Source organism: Callospermophilus lateralis, chromosome 17 (genome assembly GCF_048772815.1).
Source record: "Callospermophilus lateralis isolate mCalLat2 chromosome 17, mCalLat2.hap1, whole genome shotgun sequence".
Taxonomy (NCBI): Eukaryota; Metazoa; Chordata; class Mammalia; order Rodentia; family Sciuridae; genus Callospermophilus; species Callospermophilus lateralis.
Genome location: NC_135321.1, coordinates 10623618 through 10642120, shown reverse-complemented (window position 1 = coordinate 10642120; position 18503 = coordinate 10623618). Strand labels below are relative to the sequence as shown.

The 18503-nt window shown below is 35.4% G+C and overlaps 1 protein-coding gene across 1 annotated transcript in view; it reads left to right on the top strand.

Moving 5' to 3' along the window:
• The first annotated feature begins 214 nt into the window (after positions 1 to 214).
• The window catches only part of Cdh7 (cadherin 7), a 106427-nt gene continuing 88138 nt past the window's right edge, over positions 215 to 18503 (top strand). Inside the window, exon 1 of the mRNA XM_076836762.2 lies at positions 215 to 424. Within this exon, the coding sequence (XP_076692877.2) occupies positions 215 to 424 (210 nt within the window). The remainder of the gene's footprint in view (positions 425 to 18503) is intronic.

Sequence of the window (18503 nt, the reverse complement as noted above, 5' to 3'; positions counted from 1 at the left end):
TCTCTTTGTTCCGATAGGTACCTATTACACCATTCCTTGGCAAAGACTTTTCAGCAGTGGTGACCTCTTCCAATCCAACACTCTACAAATTATTATCTCTGGACTCCCAGCTGACACCCTGCCGGAGGCAAGAGCTACTAAGCCAACTGGAACTGTGCCTCTTCTCTTGTCAAGGTTTTTTTCTTACACAGGAAAAAGAAAGAAAAAAAAAAAGATGAAGTTGGGTAAAGTGGAGTTCTGCCATTTCCTGCAGCTCATAGCTCTTTTCCTGTGTTTTTCTGGGATGAGTCAAGCAGAACTCTCAAGGTCAAGATCCAAACCCTACTTCCAATCAGGGCGCTCCAGGACCAAGCGCAGCTGGGTGTGGAATCAGTTCTTTGTGCTGGAAGAGTATATGGGTTCGGACCCTCTCTATGTAGGAAAGGTAGGGTATCTAACTTTCAAAATTGTAAATGATTATGGTTAATGTCTATGGTTTGAGTAATAACTTCTAGTTTTTTGATTTGGGAAAGGACCACACAAATCATTACTTCTATGAGAGAGCTTATGAAGTTTTGTTATTAGCAACTATGAGGTGTAATCAGGGTTATCAGGTTCAGTGAAGCCATGATTTAAGGATTGATGCTCTGTTCCTAAATACAGATGAGAAGTGCCAGAGGCCTGGTTTACCCTGATGCTAAACTCATTGCCAACATCAGAACAAGAACGTTCAGTATTCAATGAAGAGCACTGTGTTCTTTTCCAAGTAATTTTCTAGCTGCTTCTTTTGGGATTCTGTGTAAATATTGCTCATACTTGCATTAATGCTTCTCTCGAATTCCTGGTACCTGCAGTTCAGAAACTGAAAAGTACAATTATCAAACCTGGTTACTCCAAATTATGAGCAACTCAAGGCCATTTTCATTAACAATCTTGTTTTCATGGTTCTAGGATTTTTTTCTCCACAGCTTCCTTCCATCTTAATTTTAGTTAGGAGACTTTTCTTTGGGGACCTACTGAACTGGAAAGAACTTCAAGAGAGCATGACCTTTCCCTAACCATCCTCAGATCATAGTTTCCAATCTTTTGAAGTTTGTCAAGATTTCTGAATTTGATGTTTAGCACTGATGAAAGGCTTCTAAGTAGGGCATATCAGCAAGAAATCTATACCTCTGTTTCTACTCTTCACTTTGTCAGTTATATGATTCTGTTCCTCATAAAAGGAAGCACAGATGATGGTTGAACTTTTCTATAAATCAATTTCTCAACTTTAAAAGATTGAGGAGGAATCTTGGTTATTTATTTTGTGGGTTATTTTCCATTTGTGTATACCTTAAGAAAGGGTTAAAATATTTTTATTGATGGCCATCTACAAAAATTAAAGGTATTCCTTATTTTAGGCGCACGCACACACACACACACACACACACACACACACACAAATTTTTCTTGCAGTGCCTTTGTATTACCAATACTGACTGGTACACATTGTAAGCAGAAGGATTTAAATAGATTAATGGTTTCTAGGTTTGTGGATTAGGATTATTTAGGATCAGCAGTAACGTTTTCCTATGCTATGAAAGCATGTGTAAATGCACTTATCTTTTTTTTGTATCCATTCTCCTTTATCAATGGCAGTGTCAACTATATTGTATATGTGCTAAGTTTCCTCACTCTATTATCTTTTAACTCGTTTTATTATTTAAAATGAGAGAGAAGTTATAATGCCATGTGACTGACAAAGAATCCAGATCTTAATCTCATTCACTTTAATGGAATTTAACCAATTCATCAAACTTTTGTCAATAGATAGATATGAAATATTTAGCTAATTTATAAAGTGTCAGTAGCTAGGTGAATGAAGCCATGTTTTGTGACAATATAAGAATTTTAAAACAGCAAAAGTATGTCCATTAATTTGGTTTAAATGGAGTTGTTTGGGCTAGGCCAACATTTAAAAATCAACACAATTTTTAAAATTTTAAAGTCTCTTTTTAAATTTTGCATTTACGCATAATAATTCAGAGTGTTTATATCCAAATAATATCTAGAAGCCAATTTTATAAACATCTTGGTTTAAGTTCCAAATGTACATGAAGTTATGGAGCAATTCATTTGTTATTTTTTAAAAAGAAATTGTATGATTCTTTAGTTAGGTAATCAGAGAAGATACCTCAACAGATTTTTTTTTTTTTTTTTTGTATAAAGAGAGAGAGAGAGAGAGAGATAGAGAGAGAATTTTTTTAATATTTATTTTTTCAGTTTTCGGTGGACACAACATCTTTATTTTACTTTATGTGGTGCTGAGGATCGAACCCAGCGCCCTATGCATTCCAGGTGAGCGCATTACCACTTGAGCCACATCCCCAGCCCAACCTTAACAGATTTTATCTGACAGAAAATTAAGATTGTGTTTACGCTGTGTATGGGGAGTTCAGTACTGCCATTCACAGTGAAATGTTTAGGATGGAAATGGGCAAAATAAAAACAACTTTCTTCATTGACTAAAATGCAGAAAAAGGGAAACAGAATAATTGGGGATGGAGAGAGGTTTTATAGACCAGTGAGACGAATACAGGGCCTTACAGTGATGGTTTCTATTTTCTTATAAAATGGTAACATAGAACTTGAGTACTTTAGAAGCATTAATGCAAGTATGAGCAATACTTACACAGTATCCCAAAAGAAGCAGCTAAGAAAATAAAGGAATTCTTTTTAGGTTGGTGGTCTGAATCATCAGAGGGACAGCTCTGATCACTTGTTTATATAAAATGGGTATGTTTCTGTTGTTTGTTTGGCTGAGGGAAATGATGGCTATGACCACAAGTGTTTATAGGACAGAAAACTAAGTATTGCAGATCAAGATGTAGAGCAGGAGCCAGGGAGAGCATCATGGAAACTAAAGAAGAAACCTAAGTGGTACTTTCCACAGATGTACATTTAACCTAAGTTAATTAGATGGCCCCCCACTTGGTCATCCAGGCAAGATCTATCTATTTAGGTGCTTTGGATGATGTTAGTACTAACTTTAATAAGACATATCAACTATATGTCTTATAGTTCAATTTGATGAAATTACATATATTTAAAATGAATATTGAATTGATAAAGTGTTATTGCTGACTCTGCCACTTCCTACTATTGTATAACTTTGCCTAAGTTGCCTAATGTTACTGAATTTTAATTTCCTCAGTTCTAAAGTGGAGATGTTCATATCTACTATTCAATTGTTACTTAATAACTGAAGTAAAATATTTGAAATATGCATCCAACTAATCTAGATATTATATTTTCTATTTTACTAAATATTGATTATAAATTAACAGTTATGGATAATTCAGTCTGTCATATGTCATTTGTTAAATGTGTGATCCCTTCAGTGAATGCAGGCATGATTTGAGGTATTAAGTAGCATTTGTACTTATTCCAGCTAATTAGAAGAATGATCTGTTTTGGTTGTGCTAAGGAATGCAGTAATCAAGTGTTTATTTATTTATTTATTTATGTATTTTTAGATCTTCAAATTTGGAGACATTAATAGCTGTGGCAAACAAGATCAGTTAAATGACTGTAAAGTTAATAAAGGTGGGCCATTAAGGTATTGAGGTCAATGAGATCACAATATGTATTTTGAGCTTATTATTTTATCTAATATCCTGGGTTGGCATGACATGTGATAACCCAAGCCCAAAGCAGAACAATCCGTTGAATGGGGCCAGAAATACAAAGTGAGAACCAGCCTTGGCAGAGACTTATGGACTGTGTTAGACTCTATGATGTGACCTTTTCTTTAGCTTTCCACCCTTTCTTTTGCTATAGCCTGGTAAACTGCTGACCCTAAATGTACAGACTGAAGGAAAGAGTTTTACACGTGCCCGTGGTTCCCATGATTGAGTTCTGTTTGAATGATTAGTAGAGCCTCATTTGCTCAATTCTTAATGACTGTCTTGCTTGTTCTCCTGTTTTTATGTCAGGATAGGGAACCAAGGTGCCTCTTCTCTGGCTGGGAGTGTGTCCATTGTCTCTGATCTGCTATTTGCAGTACAAGAGGCCACAGTTTCCACCCACCTCATTGCATGAGTGTGCCCTTTCCCACCCCAGTCTTTTCCTCATTTTGGCATTTCTCACTTAGCGTCCCCTAACCATCTGACACAACTATCTATCTCCAAAACCACCCAGCCTCTGTTCCAGGTATGAAGTAGTTTTCGTCTTTGTTCACCGTAATGGGCTTCCAGCCCATGGCTGCGCCCGAGGCCATTACTTTCACTGAGATGTGTACTCTGTGCGTCTTCCGCAGTCTGCTTTCCTCACCATTAATATCATTCTTGCCTTTTTTTTTTTTTTTTTGCTATTTCCCTTTCTTCCCTACTCATTCAAGGAGAATTTATATCTATTACTACAGCAGAAATCAAATACATAGAAATGCAATGTTCAGGGTTTACTTTCTTTTAAATCGAAGCTTGCCTGAAAACGTTGGTGAGCGTTTTCAATGCATTTCATTACAAGCCAGCAGTATCTCTCACCAAGAGGTTCTCTATCTCCTGATATCTGAAGCTGTGTTCAGTGTTCCGGAAAAGAAATCTTCATCATGAAAATAGACTGTGTTAAAAAATTGAATTACAGATTAGATTCCTTAGCTGGCAAATGTTATATTAGATGCATAAAAAGAAAATAATAAATCCCAAGTATTAATTACTTAGGGAAAAACAAATTTGTCATAATAAAATCTACATTTTATGCATTCTGGTGGAAAACAAACAAACAAAATGAAACAAGTGTCCTGCAAATATGTGTATTGCCTACAGTCAGATCAGATCTGAAGAAGAGACAAAGCCAGGCTGTGTGTGCATGTGTGTTTAAGGAAAGTATAGAAAACCCACACCCATAATATCTTTATAACTTGAGTTAATTTGCCAAGGTCCTTGTTCTTACCTTCTTGTTAGCTTGCTGATAGAAGTGTGGAACTCCTGGTGGTTTCAAAAGGAATTTGGACATGGATCAGCTCTGTGGGATGCAAATAAGTTCAGCTTTTTAGACATACTTTCTGGCAGTTATTTTTAGCTCTTAGAATAGTCCAGTGTAACTGTAGGTATTAAACGCATTTTCTCCAGCAAATAATTCAAGATTTTTGTTTTGTTTCCTTTTATCCATATAGAAGGTAGAATATGTCACACAGTACCTATAAAATGAAAGAACCCACACTTATTTCAAGTTTAATATAGCTAAATACATTCTGTGTTATCTTAAAATTACAAATAAAAATTATAATTCCCAAAGACTTCATCAGGCTGAGCCACATAGTGAAGTTGGAGGAAGTGGGGAACTTAGAGTTACATGCCTAATTGTAGCCAAGCTAGATAGTTTAGATTAGGCTCTAAATTTCCAGTTGTATTTGTGTTGATAAAAGTCACTTAAAAACTACCTTTTTTTCATGTTGATGCTAATATATATGCTCCAAAAATAGAGAATAAACTCCAGTATGTACCAATTATATTTTTACATTATATTGATGTTAAATGTGTAGCTATAAAACCAAGACAAACTGTACTGATGACTTAGGATTTGCCCTAGGAAGTGAAGTAGAATTGCTTTGACAAGTTTTATGTGCAGGACCCAATGATACAGAGCCTGAGAACCTGGTGCAGTCCTTGTGACTCCCCAAGGAAAATCACAGAATTAGATAACAGCTGGACAATTGCCCAGTCTTTGTTGGCTTAAGCACATGTAGGCAAGAAATATATTGAGAGAGAATTTTTGTCTTCATCACTTTGCATGATTTATATTATTTATACATCTTAGGATCATTACCAGGGAGAAATACTAGTTTGCATAAATATGCTTAACATTTCATCAAAAAAAAAAAAAAATTCTTGGCATGCTGTTAAACCTGCCTTTGTGTTTTCTTTCTTCTACTTTCCCTCTTTTCTTTCTTCTTCAAATAATTGTGAAATACCTACTTTATGGATATTTTGTGCCATAGTGAAAAGTTAGAAATAAAGATACTTTTTATAGAATTTGTAGTCCAGTTGATAAGTCAAGCAGGCAACCAGAGGGCAAAGAAGAGCAGTAAATTTTGATGCTAAACTACAGCTGTGAGGTGGGTAAAAACAGAGGGATCCACTCGTGGGTCTGTGAGCAAATGTGAGCCTGAGGGTATCTACCTCTGTGATTCCTTTTTATCTCTTATATACAGTCTTTGAATAAAAGAAAAGGAAAGGAGGGGGAGGGAGAGGAAGAGAGGGGAAGGGAGGGAGATTATCTTCTTAGAAAAGTAGGGCAGAGTCTTCTAAAACTTCTCTCAGGAAAGCTTCATATTGCAGGGTGGTCAGTTAACAGAAACCCTTCGATTACGGTCACAGTTTTCTCATTATTTTGAGCAGAGCTCTGGGAGGGTGAGTCTTGATTTTCTTATCTGTCAAATGAAGATCAAATAGGTAAAACTCTAAAACATTTCATTTTCGTGACTTCAGACTTACAAAAAGGAAAATACTATTCCTAGATTTATGTTCCCCAAATGTTGACAATCATATGTGACAATGGCAATAATTGAAACTAGAAAATTGACATTGGTATAATGCCGTTTACTTCACAGTAGGTTGTATTCAAATTTTCCAGTTTTCCCAGTACTGTACTTATCCTGCTGGGAGCCAGACCAACATCACAGCTTTTCATTGTCTTTTCTCCTTAGACTTTTCGAAATTAGAAGAGTTCTTTTGTCTTTCTTGTAGTTCTTGGTGAGTAATTTGTTAGAATATCTCACAGTATGGGTCTGTCTTATGTCTCCTTAATGAACACATTTTACCTGTATTCCTGGTAAGAATATTGCAGAAGTACTGCTCTTCCCTTCTCACCCTGGGGTTTGGCGAGATACTGGATATTGACTCACTTGTAACAATGTTGACTTGGATCACTTGGATAAGGTGATCACTTGGATCACTTGCTAATTTTCTCCACTGAAAAAAGCATAATCTAGAGGTTTTGAAATATTGAAAAGGGTATAAAATTACCCAAGTTGTCCTTACAGATGGGAATAAACACTACCATTTAACCTGATGGAAGTACAGGATGGTTCAAAACTGTCTCTCATCCAGGTTTAGGATGGGAAATGGGTTCATCTGAAATATGGGCCAAATTTAAATCTGTAATGTTGTTAGGAATGTCCATGACTTTCTGTATAAATTGATACTGTTTCTCTAAAGCACATCAATGTAGGATGTCTCAGGGAAATTGATTTGGTTTTTGATTTTTTCTGAACTGTACAGTAATATTCTTTATAGTCCAGGATTACAAGAACATTTTCTACTGATCTAGAATTTAAAAGAAGAGCTTTCCCCCAATTATTTATAACATATAAAAACTGTAATGCATTGTAATGTTGGGTCCCAAATACGTAACCATTATAATTATAAATAAAGCATTATTAAACAATAGGCATTTTATTTATTTTATTTATTTATTTTACTTTATTTATTTTATTAAATAATAGGCATTTAGGATTCTATAAGTTAGAGGAAGTAACAGAAGAAAATACAACCTAAAGTCTCAAACTCAGTATATTCACAGAGTTGAATCAGAACAGCAAATACGATTACATTTCATGTTGAAAAGATTTAGTAATGACAGTTTCTTCTAGTGATTCTTTTTCAGAGACTATGATATTTCTGTTTCATTGTCAATATTAAATAGATCTTCAGAAAGCTTTATGAGTTAGGAAAAAAAGGTGTTTTTTATTAGAGATGAAGTAATAGATACTTTTAAAATAAAAAATAGGTAATAGATACATGTGGAATAAGATGAGTAGGAACGATCATTAAAACTATCATTGAGAAGAGCTAGTGAGCCTATCAGGATGTTTATACCAAATAATTCCCTTATCTTCAAATACTACAATTTTCTAACAATTCAAATTAAAATTAACTCTAATTTGTCTAAAACCCAACCATATTTTGAAGAAAGCTGATAGAATAATGGTGCTACGTTGGTTTCCTTAGCCTGCTGTGACAAAATGGCATAAATCACAATGATTCATTTCTTCCATTTCTGGATGCTGGGCAGGTGCCAGAAGGGTCAGACTCTGGAGAGAGCTCTTTGCCTGGCTTGCAGGCAGCCCCGTTTCTCCACGTGTCCTCACATGGCATGGGGGAGTCTCTTCCTCTTCCCAAAAGGCTGCCAGAGCTATGGGATTAGGGCCTCGATGTCAGGACCTCCTTCAAGCTTGATCACCTCCTGGAGTCCCTGTTCACAGATTCAGTGACTTTTGCAGTTTGGCCTGCAGCATGTGAATAGTAAGGAGAGTCACAAGTCTGTCCAAGTTATACAAACTTATTTCACACACACAAAAAAAAGAGAAATGAAGAGAAAGTCACATTTGACAATAGTTAATTTATTTGGCCCTCTGTATCTGTGGGTTGGGCATCTGCAGAGTTAACCCACCACGAATCAAAGCTATTAGCTACATCTGTACTGAACAAATACAGACCTTTTTGACATCATTCCCTAAGCAATATAGTCTAACCCTGTCTTATATAACATTTCCATGTTATTAGGTATTATAAGTAATGTAGAGATGATTTAAAGTATTTGGAGGTTTGTTTATATGTAAAAACCTTGTCACTTTTTATAAGGAATTTGAGGATCCACTGATTTTGGTGTCTATAGGATTCCTACGATCAAATTTCCCTTGAATACAATTTAACCAGAATACTATTATTTTACATATTACAGGGATAACTACCTATTCCATAGTTCATTTGTAGTAAATAGATGTTCACACCACATTTTCAAAATAGATGATGGAAAATGTCTTCACTGGGGGTTTGAAATTTTTATTCAAGTTTGCTTCACCCAGTTGTAGGTGTCAGTCCAAGAGCCAGAGAATTATCTTCTGCCCTGTCACCACATGAAGGAAAGGGAGAGCCAAGCATATGGAGGATTAAACACACACAAGTGCTGAGGCCATTTATGTTGCCAGTTAGGTTGGAATCCTTGCCTTCTGTGAGATAAATGCACAAGGGTAATTTCTCAAGATGGGGCTGCATTATGGGAATGGTAATTATAGCACCAAAACCGAAATGATGAGAATCATTGCAGCAAGTTGTGTGTGTAAACAGTGCACAATTATCTGATAAGAATGCTTCCCTTAGAATGTTTACTTATCTCCTTAGTTAAAATGCTGACATGTTTTAAGGTATTTAGCTGAAAACACACAAACAAAATTTGGCCAACACATACATAATGTTCAACAGATGTGAGTTTGAAAGATTTGTGATGATCACTAGTGAAATTAGTCAAACCATGCTTAAATTAGATTTTTTCTGATTTGTGAGTCATTTAAGGGTCCACATTGGAGCCGAATATGTATGGAAAGGGAAAGATTACACATTCTGCACTTGGTTCTTTGGAATGAAGAAGAAATAAGATAAAAACTGGCATTTTCTTTCCCATAACATATCTAAGAAACTCTGTTCTGTATCTCACATCTACTCTATTACCAACATAGTTTACATAATTTTGTCGACTGAATCATAACAGAGCTGATTTTAGGTATTTAACTCCTATATCTTACTTGTTCAGGAGAAGCAGATACTGGTGAGCTCTAGTCTTTGGGATTCAATTTATGGAATTCACTTTCATATACCTAAGAAAGTGAAGCCCATAAAAATTTGCAATTCGTATCAGTCAATTAAAAATGATTATTAAAGAAATGAGAATTATCACATTGCTACAGCAGGCAGCATGAGCTTATTTGTACAGAGTGAGTCTTGCACAGAGTCTATAAAGAAATAGAGAGCCATGTCTTCAATAAAAAGTAAGACTCCATTGCAGGCCACATGTACAATGTGGGGGAAGTAGTTTTATGAGGTTGGTATCGGAAGGATGGAATACAGTTTCAACTTGACAATGAAATTAAAAACAAACTTTATTACAGAGGAGAAGTGATCTCTCTCATCATGATAACTCCTGAAAACAGACTTTTACCTGTGGCATAGCAGCTCTGTTCAATGACTGTGGTACAACAGTTGTGGGATGTAATGACCTGAAACAAGACTGTTTTCCCCATTGATTAGATCATTTGTGTGAAACCTGAGCACAATTTATGATGAAAAATAGTCACAAGTGAGTCGGATTGTAGGCCAGGGTCAGAGGAGGGAGAGCATTCCATTCTGTTTCTGATCGAATGTAAATGTCCCTGTGGATAGTTATGATGAAAACAAATATTTGAATGATTACTGTCTTGTTGTGTGTGTGTGTGTGTGTGTGTGTCTCTACATATATATAAATTATATATTATATATTTTCTGAGTGCTGCTTTCTTCACACTCTCTGTGGATTTTGATTGAAGTTGAACTTTGGTTTCCTTGTAAACTCTGAGCACATTAATAACATCAGTACTTCTAAGAAGAAGGAGTAACTTTTAAGGAGTCAAGCATCTTAACTTCTTCAAAGACTTCAATCACTGTTCAGTTCCTTTTCATATTATTTTTCCAAGCAATGTGCTATCTTAGAATTTAGCAAAAGATACAATGCGTATTATATTATTTTTGTCATAAAATGCTCATAAATAACATAATGATTTTATAAAATTATAGAAGTTCCTCTAATATTGAATCTGAATGTTATACTATTATCAAGTGGTAGATAATGTAATCTCATTATTTTATTTTTATATTAGAACCTCTTTGGCTTTAAATTTCATTTGCTCTAGTTTCTTGAAATCAATAACATTTTGCACAATATTCTGGGTGGGTGATAAGGCAGCCTCAGGTCCAGGTCTTAGTGGGGCAGGAGTTCATCTCACAGTTACATGATCTGGGATTCCATGTTGATTCCACCACTTACAAATGATGGGATTTCAATAAATAGCTAACTTTCCAATTTTATCCACCTATAAAATAGGAACAACAACATAAGCTCACAAGGTTGCTGTAAACACAAAGGAAAGAATGAATGAGCATGAAAACCTAAAATGAAGTGTAAAGGGGCAGGAATGTATTTCTGAAAGACAGGGGGCCCCAGGTGGACAGGAATGATGTTCACTCAAGTGCCTGTGTGGACTCTGTGGTGGGGACTAAATGCACCAGGAGCTCACAGAGCTTTGAGCACCATGAATGGTCTTGTGAGGGCATATGAAGCTTTAGGACAACTCCCTCCCATTTTGAGGAATTTGAGTTATACGTATTTGTGAAAATGCTAGAAGGCAGCAATTTGGCACCCCTGCAATTTTAAATGATTTCTTGTAAAGTGGAAGCAATTCATGATCTCAAGCATTTTATATAGGACGTGATTTCCAGAACTGTCCACATATGCTTGTTTCTCAATGTCCTAAAATATGACAATCAGGAGTAAATTTCCACAATTTAAATCTATAGAAGTTAAAAATACAAAAATAAAAATCTAGTATTTTTTTGTTTCTCTTGATATTTGATGTAAATTCCATATTCCTATTCATACCACAAGACATGATTGCATAACTAAAATTATTATCATGTCTAAAGAAAAACAACACAGCCAAATGAAAAATTAGGGTGTGAGGCTAGTTATACAGAATCATAAGTAAAAGGAAGCTATAATGAAATTAAGTATTAATTATGAAAGTCAAAATCAATTTCTCCAAAAATTATTTTCTCCAGAAAAATATTAAACATAGAATCTAGAGTGTCTTCTTTCATAGCACACTTCGAAAACTCCTCTGTATTAGCTACTGTTTGCATTTGTTGACTTTCTCTTCAGGTTTTTGAGCCTTCTCCGTTTTGTGTTGCAAGTTAAAAAATATTTTTTTCATGAATGGTCTGCTCTCCCCTCCAGGCAGAGAGGGCCCATTGTACTGCTGACACCTTGGACCTCTGTAGGGCCAGGAAAGACATTTCCCATGTTACTGCATCTCAACTGAGCCTGATGGGTCAGGGCTGTCACTAGGGTTCCAGCAGCTGATCCACATCTCCAGTCATGTTGGGTCTGTAGGTCCAGAATAGTCCAGTCAAATTGAAAGATGTGGGTTCAAGAGCCAGAGAGGTCTTGACTGAAGGGTGACACCACCCAGACAATGCAGCGAAACAAAATTTAGCTTCCCGATAATTGCTGTGATGTTTCTGGCCATGTTTTAAAGTCATCACTATGAAAGCAGAGGGAAATAAAAGGAAAAAAGATGGGGAAAGGAGTAGGGCCTCTGTTGTGCTTCATGGGAAAGTCAATGCATTAATCACCCACTTCCCTCAAAGCAAAAGATAGTGAGAAGACTTCAGCTGGGTGGTTGATAAATATCAAAGTTACGAGGAAATAGAGGTTGGCCCTAAGGAAGTAAGAGCTTTAGAAAAGTAAAATGAAAGCTTAGTTTTATTTTCTCATAGGGAATTGGAAACAATGTAGCAATTTCCATGTCATCGGACAGTCTTTGGATGGTTACCTAATTCAGAGGCTATAGATAGCAATGAGTTAATAGGTTATGCAGTGAATTAAGAAGAATTTTAGCTTCATTGTTAACTTCCAAGTCAATTTTTTAAATCAGGGAGACCATTATGAATCTCAGCATGATCAGTTACTTTGAAATGACTTAAGTTTTAGTTTAATCTCTGTAAAATGGGTTGAACAACAAGTCTTATACAACAGAGTTCTTATTAGGATAAATATAATAGTACTTGTAAAGCCTCTCATGTTTGATTGATAGAAAGCATATATTAAAAAATTTACTGTTATCATTAATAATAGTGGTCTATATTTTTGCACTGTCTTCACGGCCAGTTTCCATAACTGAACTGATTTAGGTGTTTTCTTTTTAAAGCATATTTTTAAAAACAACCTGAAGTCTAAGGAGAACACAAGCGAGATTCATCACATTGGCACACTTCCTGAGCACAGACAAGTTCTTTACATTACCTTTCCTTGTTCACTCATCTATCACAAAGGGGCAAAATACCACATTTCCCTCATCCACAAAGTTAGAGTCAAACCACAATCAGATAATATTTGCTGAAGTGCTTTGCAATGTATAAGTGTTAAATAGGTTGTTATTCATGGGAAGATCAGATAATAGTTATATTTGTAAAATATTAGGTTAGAAAGAGATTTTGCCCTATATAATTCTTTTTGTAATTATCGATGAAGAATACTTGTACAATATACTTTGGGAATTATAGATGAGTAACATGTATGTATATATATCACAACTGATATATATTTGCATGTATGTCAGAAACATTTCCAGGATTTACCTGCCATGTATTAGCTTATATATTCAGACTTATCAGATTTAAAATCACCCAGGACAGTTTTTCAAACCACAACACTTGAAGAAAGGACCACACACACACACACACACAAATAAAACAAACAAAAAACAACATACAGGACTGTTCCCTTTTCAGATTTTCAGATACTTTTCAAATCTGAAAAGATAGTGAACTATTTGAGAGTTCCCCAGGAGGCACCAGATGCCTGTGCCATTAGGAATCCACTGAAGAAATGTGATGCTGAATGAAACTAGATAAATGGGCTTGCTTTATAATCTCTGTTTCTCAGGTAATTTTTTTTAAGACTATGCCTTAGGTCATAACTTATTTAGTCTGAAGTTTGACTCAAATGTATTGGTATAGTTGGCTGATCCTGTACTTCATTAAATTCTGAACTCAGAACTGAGTTTGACCTATTCATATTTGAGTTTTACAAATGATAGGTAGCATTTAAACCTCTTCAGCTTAAGTATTCAAAATCAATACTGATAGCATTTTAGAATAATGAAATTCAGACTTTTTGAGGGGAAGAAGGTTCAACATATCTTGATAAAATTTAAGTATTTGAATAAGTAGGACTTGTTTTCCGTGTTTTCAAAAAGTTAAATAGAAACCAAATATTTTAAAACTTCAGTAGCCACATCAAAATATTGAAGGAGAGGCCTAAGGTCTTCAAAAGGGGGAATATTGTCAGGTTTCTAAGAATTGCCATTGCAAAGGCCAGTTTGGGTGAGCAGGTTTTCTACAATATAATCAGCAACAAATAGGGAGAATGAAAATCAGAAGTAATTTTTCTCATTTTCTCAAAATTTAAGTAAAATGAAAGACATGACACTGAAATTAATTATCTGGATATGGAGTGGGTGAGGACTCCTTGAAATGAAATTCTACAGGATTAAAAATGAAGGTAATTCTGAGTATTTGTTGTTTTATATATATAACACAACATATATATATATATATATATATATATATATATATACACATATATATATTAAATATATATATTAACATATGTATTCCCACATTACTACATATATATATATATATATATATATATATATGTATATGTATATGTTGTAGATGGATACTATACCTTTATTTTATTTTTGTATGGGGCTGAGGATCAAACTCAGTGCCTTGCACATGCAAGACAAGTATTCTAACACTGTGCTACAACCCCAGGCCTTTTGTTTATGTAGAAAAATAATCATGTTAACGGATTGTATCCATATGAAAACCTCATGAGTTTAGGGCAAGTTCTTTATATTTTTTTTTTCATGAAAATCTTCAAGGTTGTTTGAAGAAAGGAATGTTTGTCCCACTCAAAGTTTAGTAAACTTGTTATATGATCTCTGTAGTAGGGCCATCCTACAAGAACCAAGCAGAGTTCTTTGTCTTTGCAGCCATTATTGCCATCCAAATGATGCATTTGTGTTTTAGCATCTAAATAGAAACATTGGGTTGAGTGGAGAAAATGTATATTCCCACATTACAAGACATTCACCACCAATTCACGTGATTCCCTTTTCCCGTACACTCTGCTGTCTCCAGAGTGAGAATGCTAGTGAGTGTGTGGTTCTCTCCTACATCACTAGTATTTACCAAAGTGTAACTAAAGCATATATTACAATATAGTCATTGCAACTGTCACCTTGGCTGGCCTTTGTGACAAAGTCTACTTAGAGAAGCTGAATTCTGGCCTCACACTTGTCTCAGCCCTCATTATTCCTTATTGAGTGGCATAATGAGCCAGTGAGTAACGCTAATGTGTATTTTTCAAGAACTCAATGGGTTTTGCTTTGTTTTACTTTATGCTAATCTACAACAAAATGACAATTGTACCTAAGGGTCTTTTTCATAATTTCTTATCAAGAACTAGGACCACAATATTTCTCAAAAGCATATGACCCTGAGTTGACAAAGAATTATATGAAATGATGGGCTAACTTACAAAACCAAAACATGAAAAACTGCACAGATGAAACTGAATTCATTATTTCCTCAGGGATAAACACAATTGTTCTTTTTTTTCCCATCAAAACTGGTATGAATCTGAGAAGGAGACCCTAGAGTTTTATACCCTAGGAAACTCAAGCACAGGACTGACACAAGGCACAAGCACAGGACTGACACTGAGTTATGGAGTTTCTCCTCATATTCTGCTCCCTAAACTGCCTTATTTGCCCCACTCTCACCCTGGCTTTTTGGCAGAGGAGTGGTAAGAGGATTTTCCTCCCCAGCCCCTGACTCAGATTTCCTTTAAATTTTACATTTTAAAGAGCACAAATATAGGGGCTGTAGCTCAGCGGCAGAGCGCTTACCTAGTACGTTTAAGGCGATGGATTCGATCCTCAGCAACACATAAAAATAAATAGATAAAATAAAGGTATACTGGCCATCTAGAACTAAAAAAAAAAATTAAAAAGAGCACAAATATAATGTGACCATACAATACAGATACATTATATACCAATATGTGAAAATGTATAAAACTCTTTTTATTCTGAACATTTTATGTATTTAAATGTGACTTTTTAGTGCAAACCGGGGGCCATTTTACCTGAGGAAAGAAATGATGTTGTGCTTATAAGTCAACATTTTAGACAATTTTAAAAGATGATGTTATCAGAAAGCAAGAAACAAAGCAGAATATATTCAATTCAAACTCATTTTCAATTGCCCTTCCATACTTCCTTTTTCTTCCATCTATCTTTTTTTTCCTGGCTGTTCTTTAATCACACCTAAGTAGTTAGCTAACAAATAGTGCAAATGGGTTTGCTGTCTTTTGCCCTGTGGGTTGATTTTTTAATTTTAGCAGAGGGGAATAGGGCTAACACTAGTGTTAAATTTGATCTGAATTTTCTGTTGGGTGAGGGAGTGGTAATGTGGTGTTGACTCCCATTGTATATGGAATTATTCTGTGAAGACACTGTGCACCCTAAAGTGGGTCTTATTAAATCTGAAATTCCAGGAAAGTACAGGGTTAGATTCCCATGAGCCTCCAGTCCCAAGGTTTCAGTGAACTCACCAACCCTTAGCCTCTTCTATTCTCATTTCTGCTTAAAGATGCCTGATTTAGTATAGATTGTTCCTTCATCAATATTGAAGTCACAAAGCTGATTTAGCACTGTGTTTTCTCCCCAAGGTGTATCACAGCCTTTTTGTGCTGAAGTGCAATCGACAGAATTTTGGGGTACACCTGGGGGCCATTTAACACAGCAAAACCAAGAACAAAAAGCAAATAAAAAGAAAAATGTGTCACTGAGACTTCAAAAAGGATAATTGTGTATGGTGTGAGAGCTGAAACAAGAGCCTTGCTCACTTTACCTGGGAATGTGTGAAGCAGGATGCTCATTTCCTACTCTGAGGACGTTCTCAAATGGCCATGGACAAATGCATTTTATTGAACAGGTGATTCTTCAAATAGAGAATCCAAGAGTAATGAAGATTAACTGTATCTGTCTAGCAAACAGAGTAGTCATGAGTCACATTTGGACCATGAGCACTTTAACATCCAGGTATTAGGAAATCAATCCCCCAAATTAAAAATAAAAGATAAAAACAAACAAGATGAAAGAAAACTCGAAATGATGAAAATGAATTATCAGGAAGATAATTTTGAGCCAATTATATTGATAGCTGAAAATTCTGCAGAATTCTAAAACATGACTGATAATCCAGCACATTTACTAAAAACAAATCAAGGTTTTCAACTTATTGCAGGTACAATATGAAGCGCAGTTGCGGGGGAACCATGTTTCTCGTAGAAGTTGAGTTAGGCTTTGTCATTGGTCATTATGACAAAGTTAAGCTAATTCAGTCAGGTACTTGCAGTAACAAATCCCCAAGTGCCCAGTCTTTTCTGTGGAAAATTCAGTGATGCAAGAATGTCTTTGGAAATTGTGAGGACCTTGATGGGACTGGAGAAGCATTTTGAGGAGCACTGATTTTGCAGTGTTCACAAGTGCCTGATGCCATTTATTGACAGTCTGGCTTTGCTGATGGACACCCTGACTAGGGCCAGTTGAGGATCAGCCATCATAGTTGAAACCGATGAAGAATAGGGACTCCAAGGATGTAAAGAATTTGACATTTAGTGGGAGACACGGTTGAAAACAAATAAAAACCAAGGGAGTAATAAATACTTGTACATCTTGTAATGAAGAGTACACAAAAATCCCGGTAAGCTCACTTCAAATGGTAGTTTTAAGAAGTCTAGAGGGAGGTGCAGACCTGAAGAGAGTTGGCACAGGGAAATGGGAATTCTAGGCAGAGGAAATGGACACTCTAAGGCAGGAATTGCCTATTATGTTTGAGGAAATCGAAGATCAATGAGTCTGGTTTGAAGTGAGGAGTGGTTGAGAGTTGGGAGGCAAAGATCAATAAGCAGGTGAATTTTATGACCCATTATAATTCCCATTAATGAAGTGCCATTCAAATATGCTGTAAGTGCTATCAAAATATGCTATAAGAAAATGAAGTAAATAACATACATTTATGTGTGTGCCGTAGAGGTGTTACCAATAGCCTCGTCGATTCCATTCCACGGTATTATTTTATGAGTTTGTTCGTAAAAGTAGTCAGGCAATCAATTTCAGGAATTATTGTTCTAAATCTTAATGTTTAGTCTTTATATCTTCAAAATTCTGTTGTTATTCTTGTTTTTAACCAGAATGCTTAGAACTTAATGTATTGTAACATCATCAATATGTAACAATATGTAACAACATCAACAACATGTGTAAAGAAGTCCTGTGTAGCATCTTTTGACTTCTTATTACTAAATTCTGTCTGGATTTGCTTTTCTAATGTACCCTTACTGTACTCTCTTGTTTTGAGTAATAGTCTTATAAGCCATCATTACTCCCCTCTGGAAAAAAAGTGCTCAGTAGATAGGGGAAAATTGTGCAACAACTGCAAGTTTGATCAGTGGTTTTAGATTGATCATCATTTAACTAGATCTTGGTTAATTTATTGTAACAGCCCACTTGGAAAGCAATACATTTAATTAAGATTCGGTTGAATCCAGTATGTGGCTTCCAATGTAATTTTTATGAAACTGATTGTTAGAGAACCATGCTGTAAATGAAGCAAGCATATGTGACGTGGCATGTAAAATATGCATTTTATGATTAACTGCTCACATAAATAAATATAGTCTTCTATAAAAGAAAGAATGAAACCTAGGTCATATCCTTAGAATATTCTGATAATATGATAGAGAAGATAATTTTTGTGTAAAAGTATGTCTTTTTTAAATGGAAGCATGGAATTAATTGGGCCATAGTTGAGGCA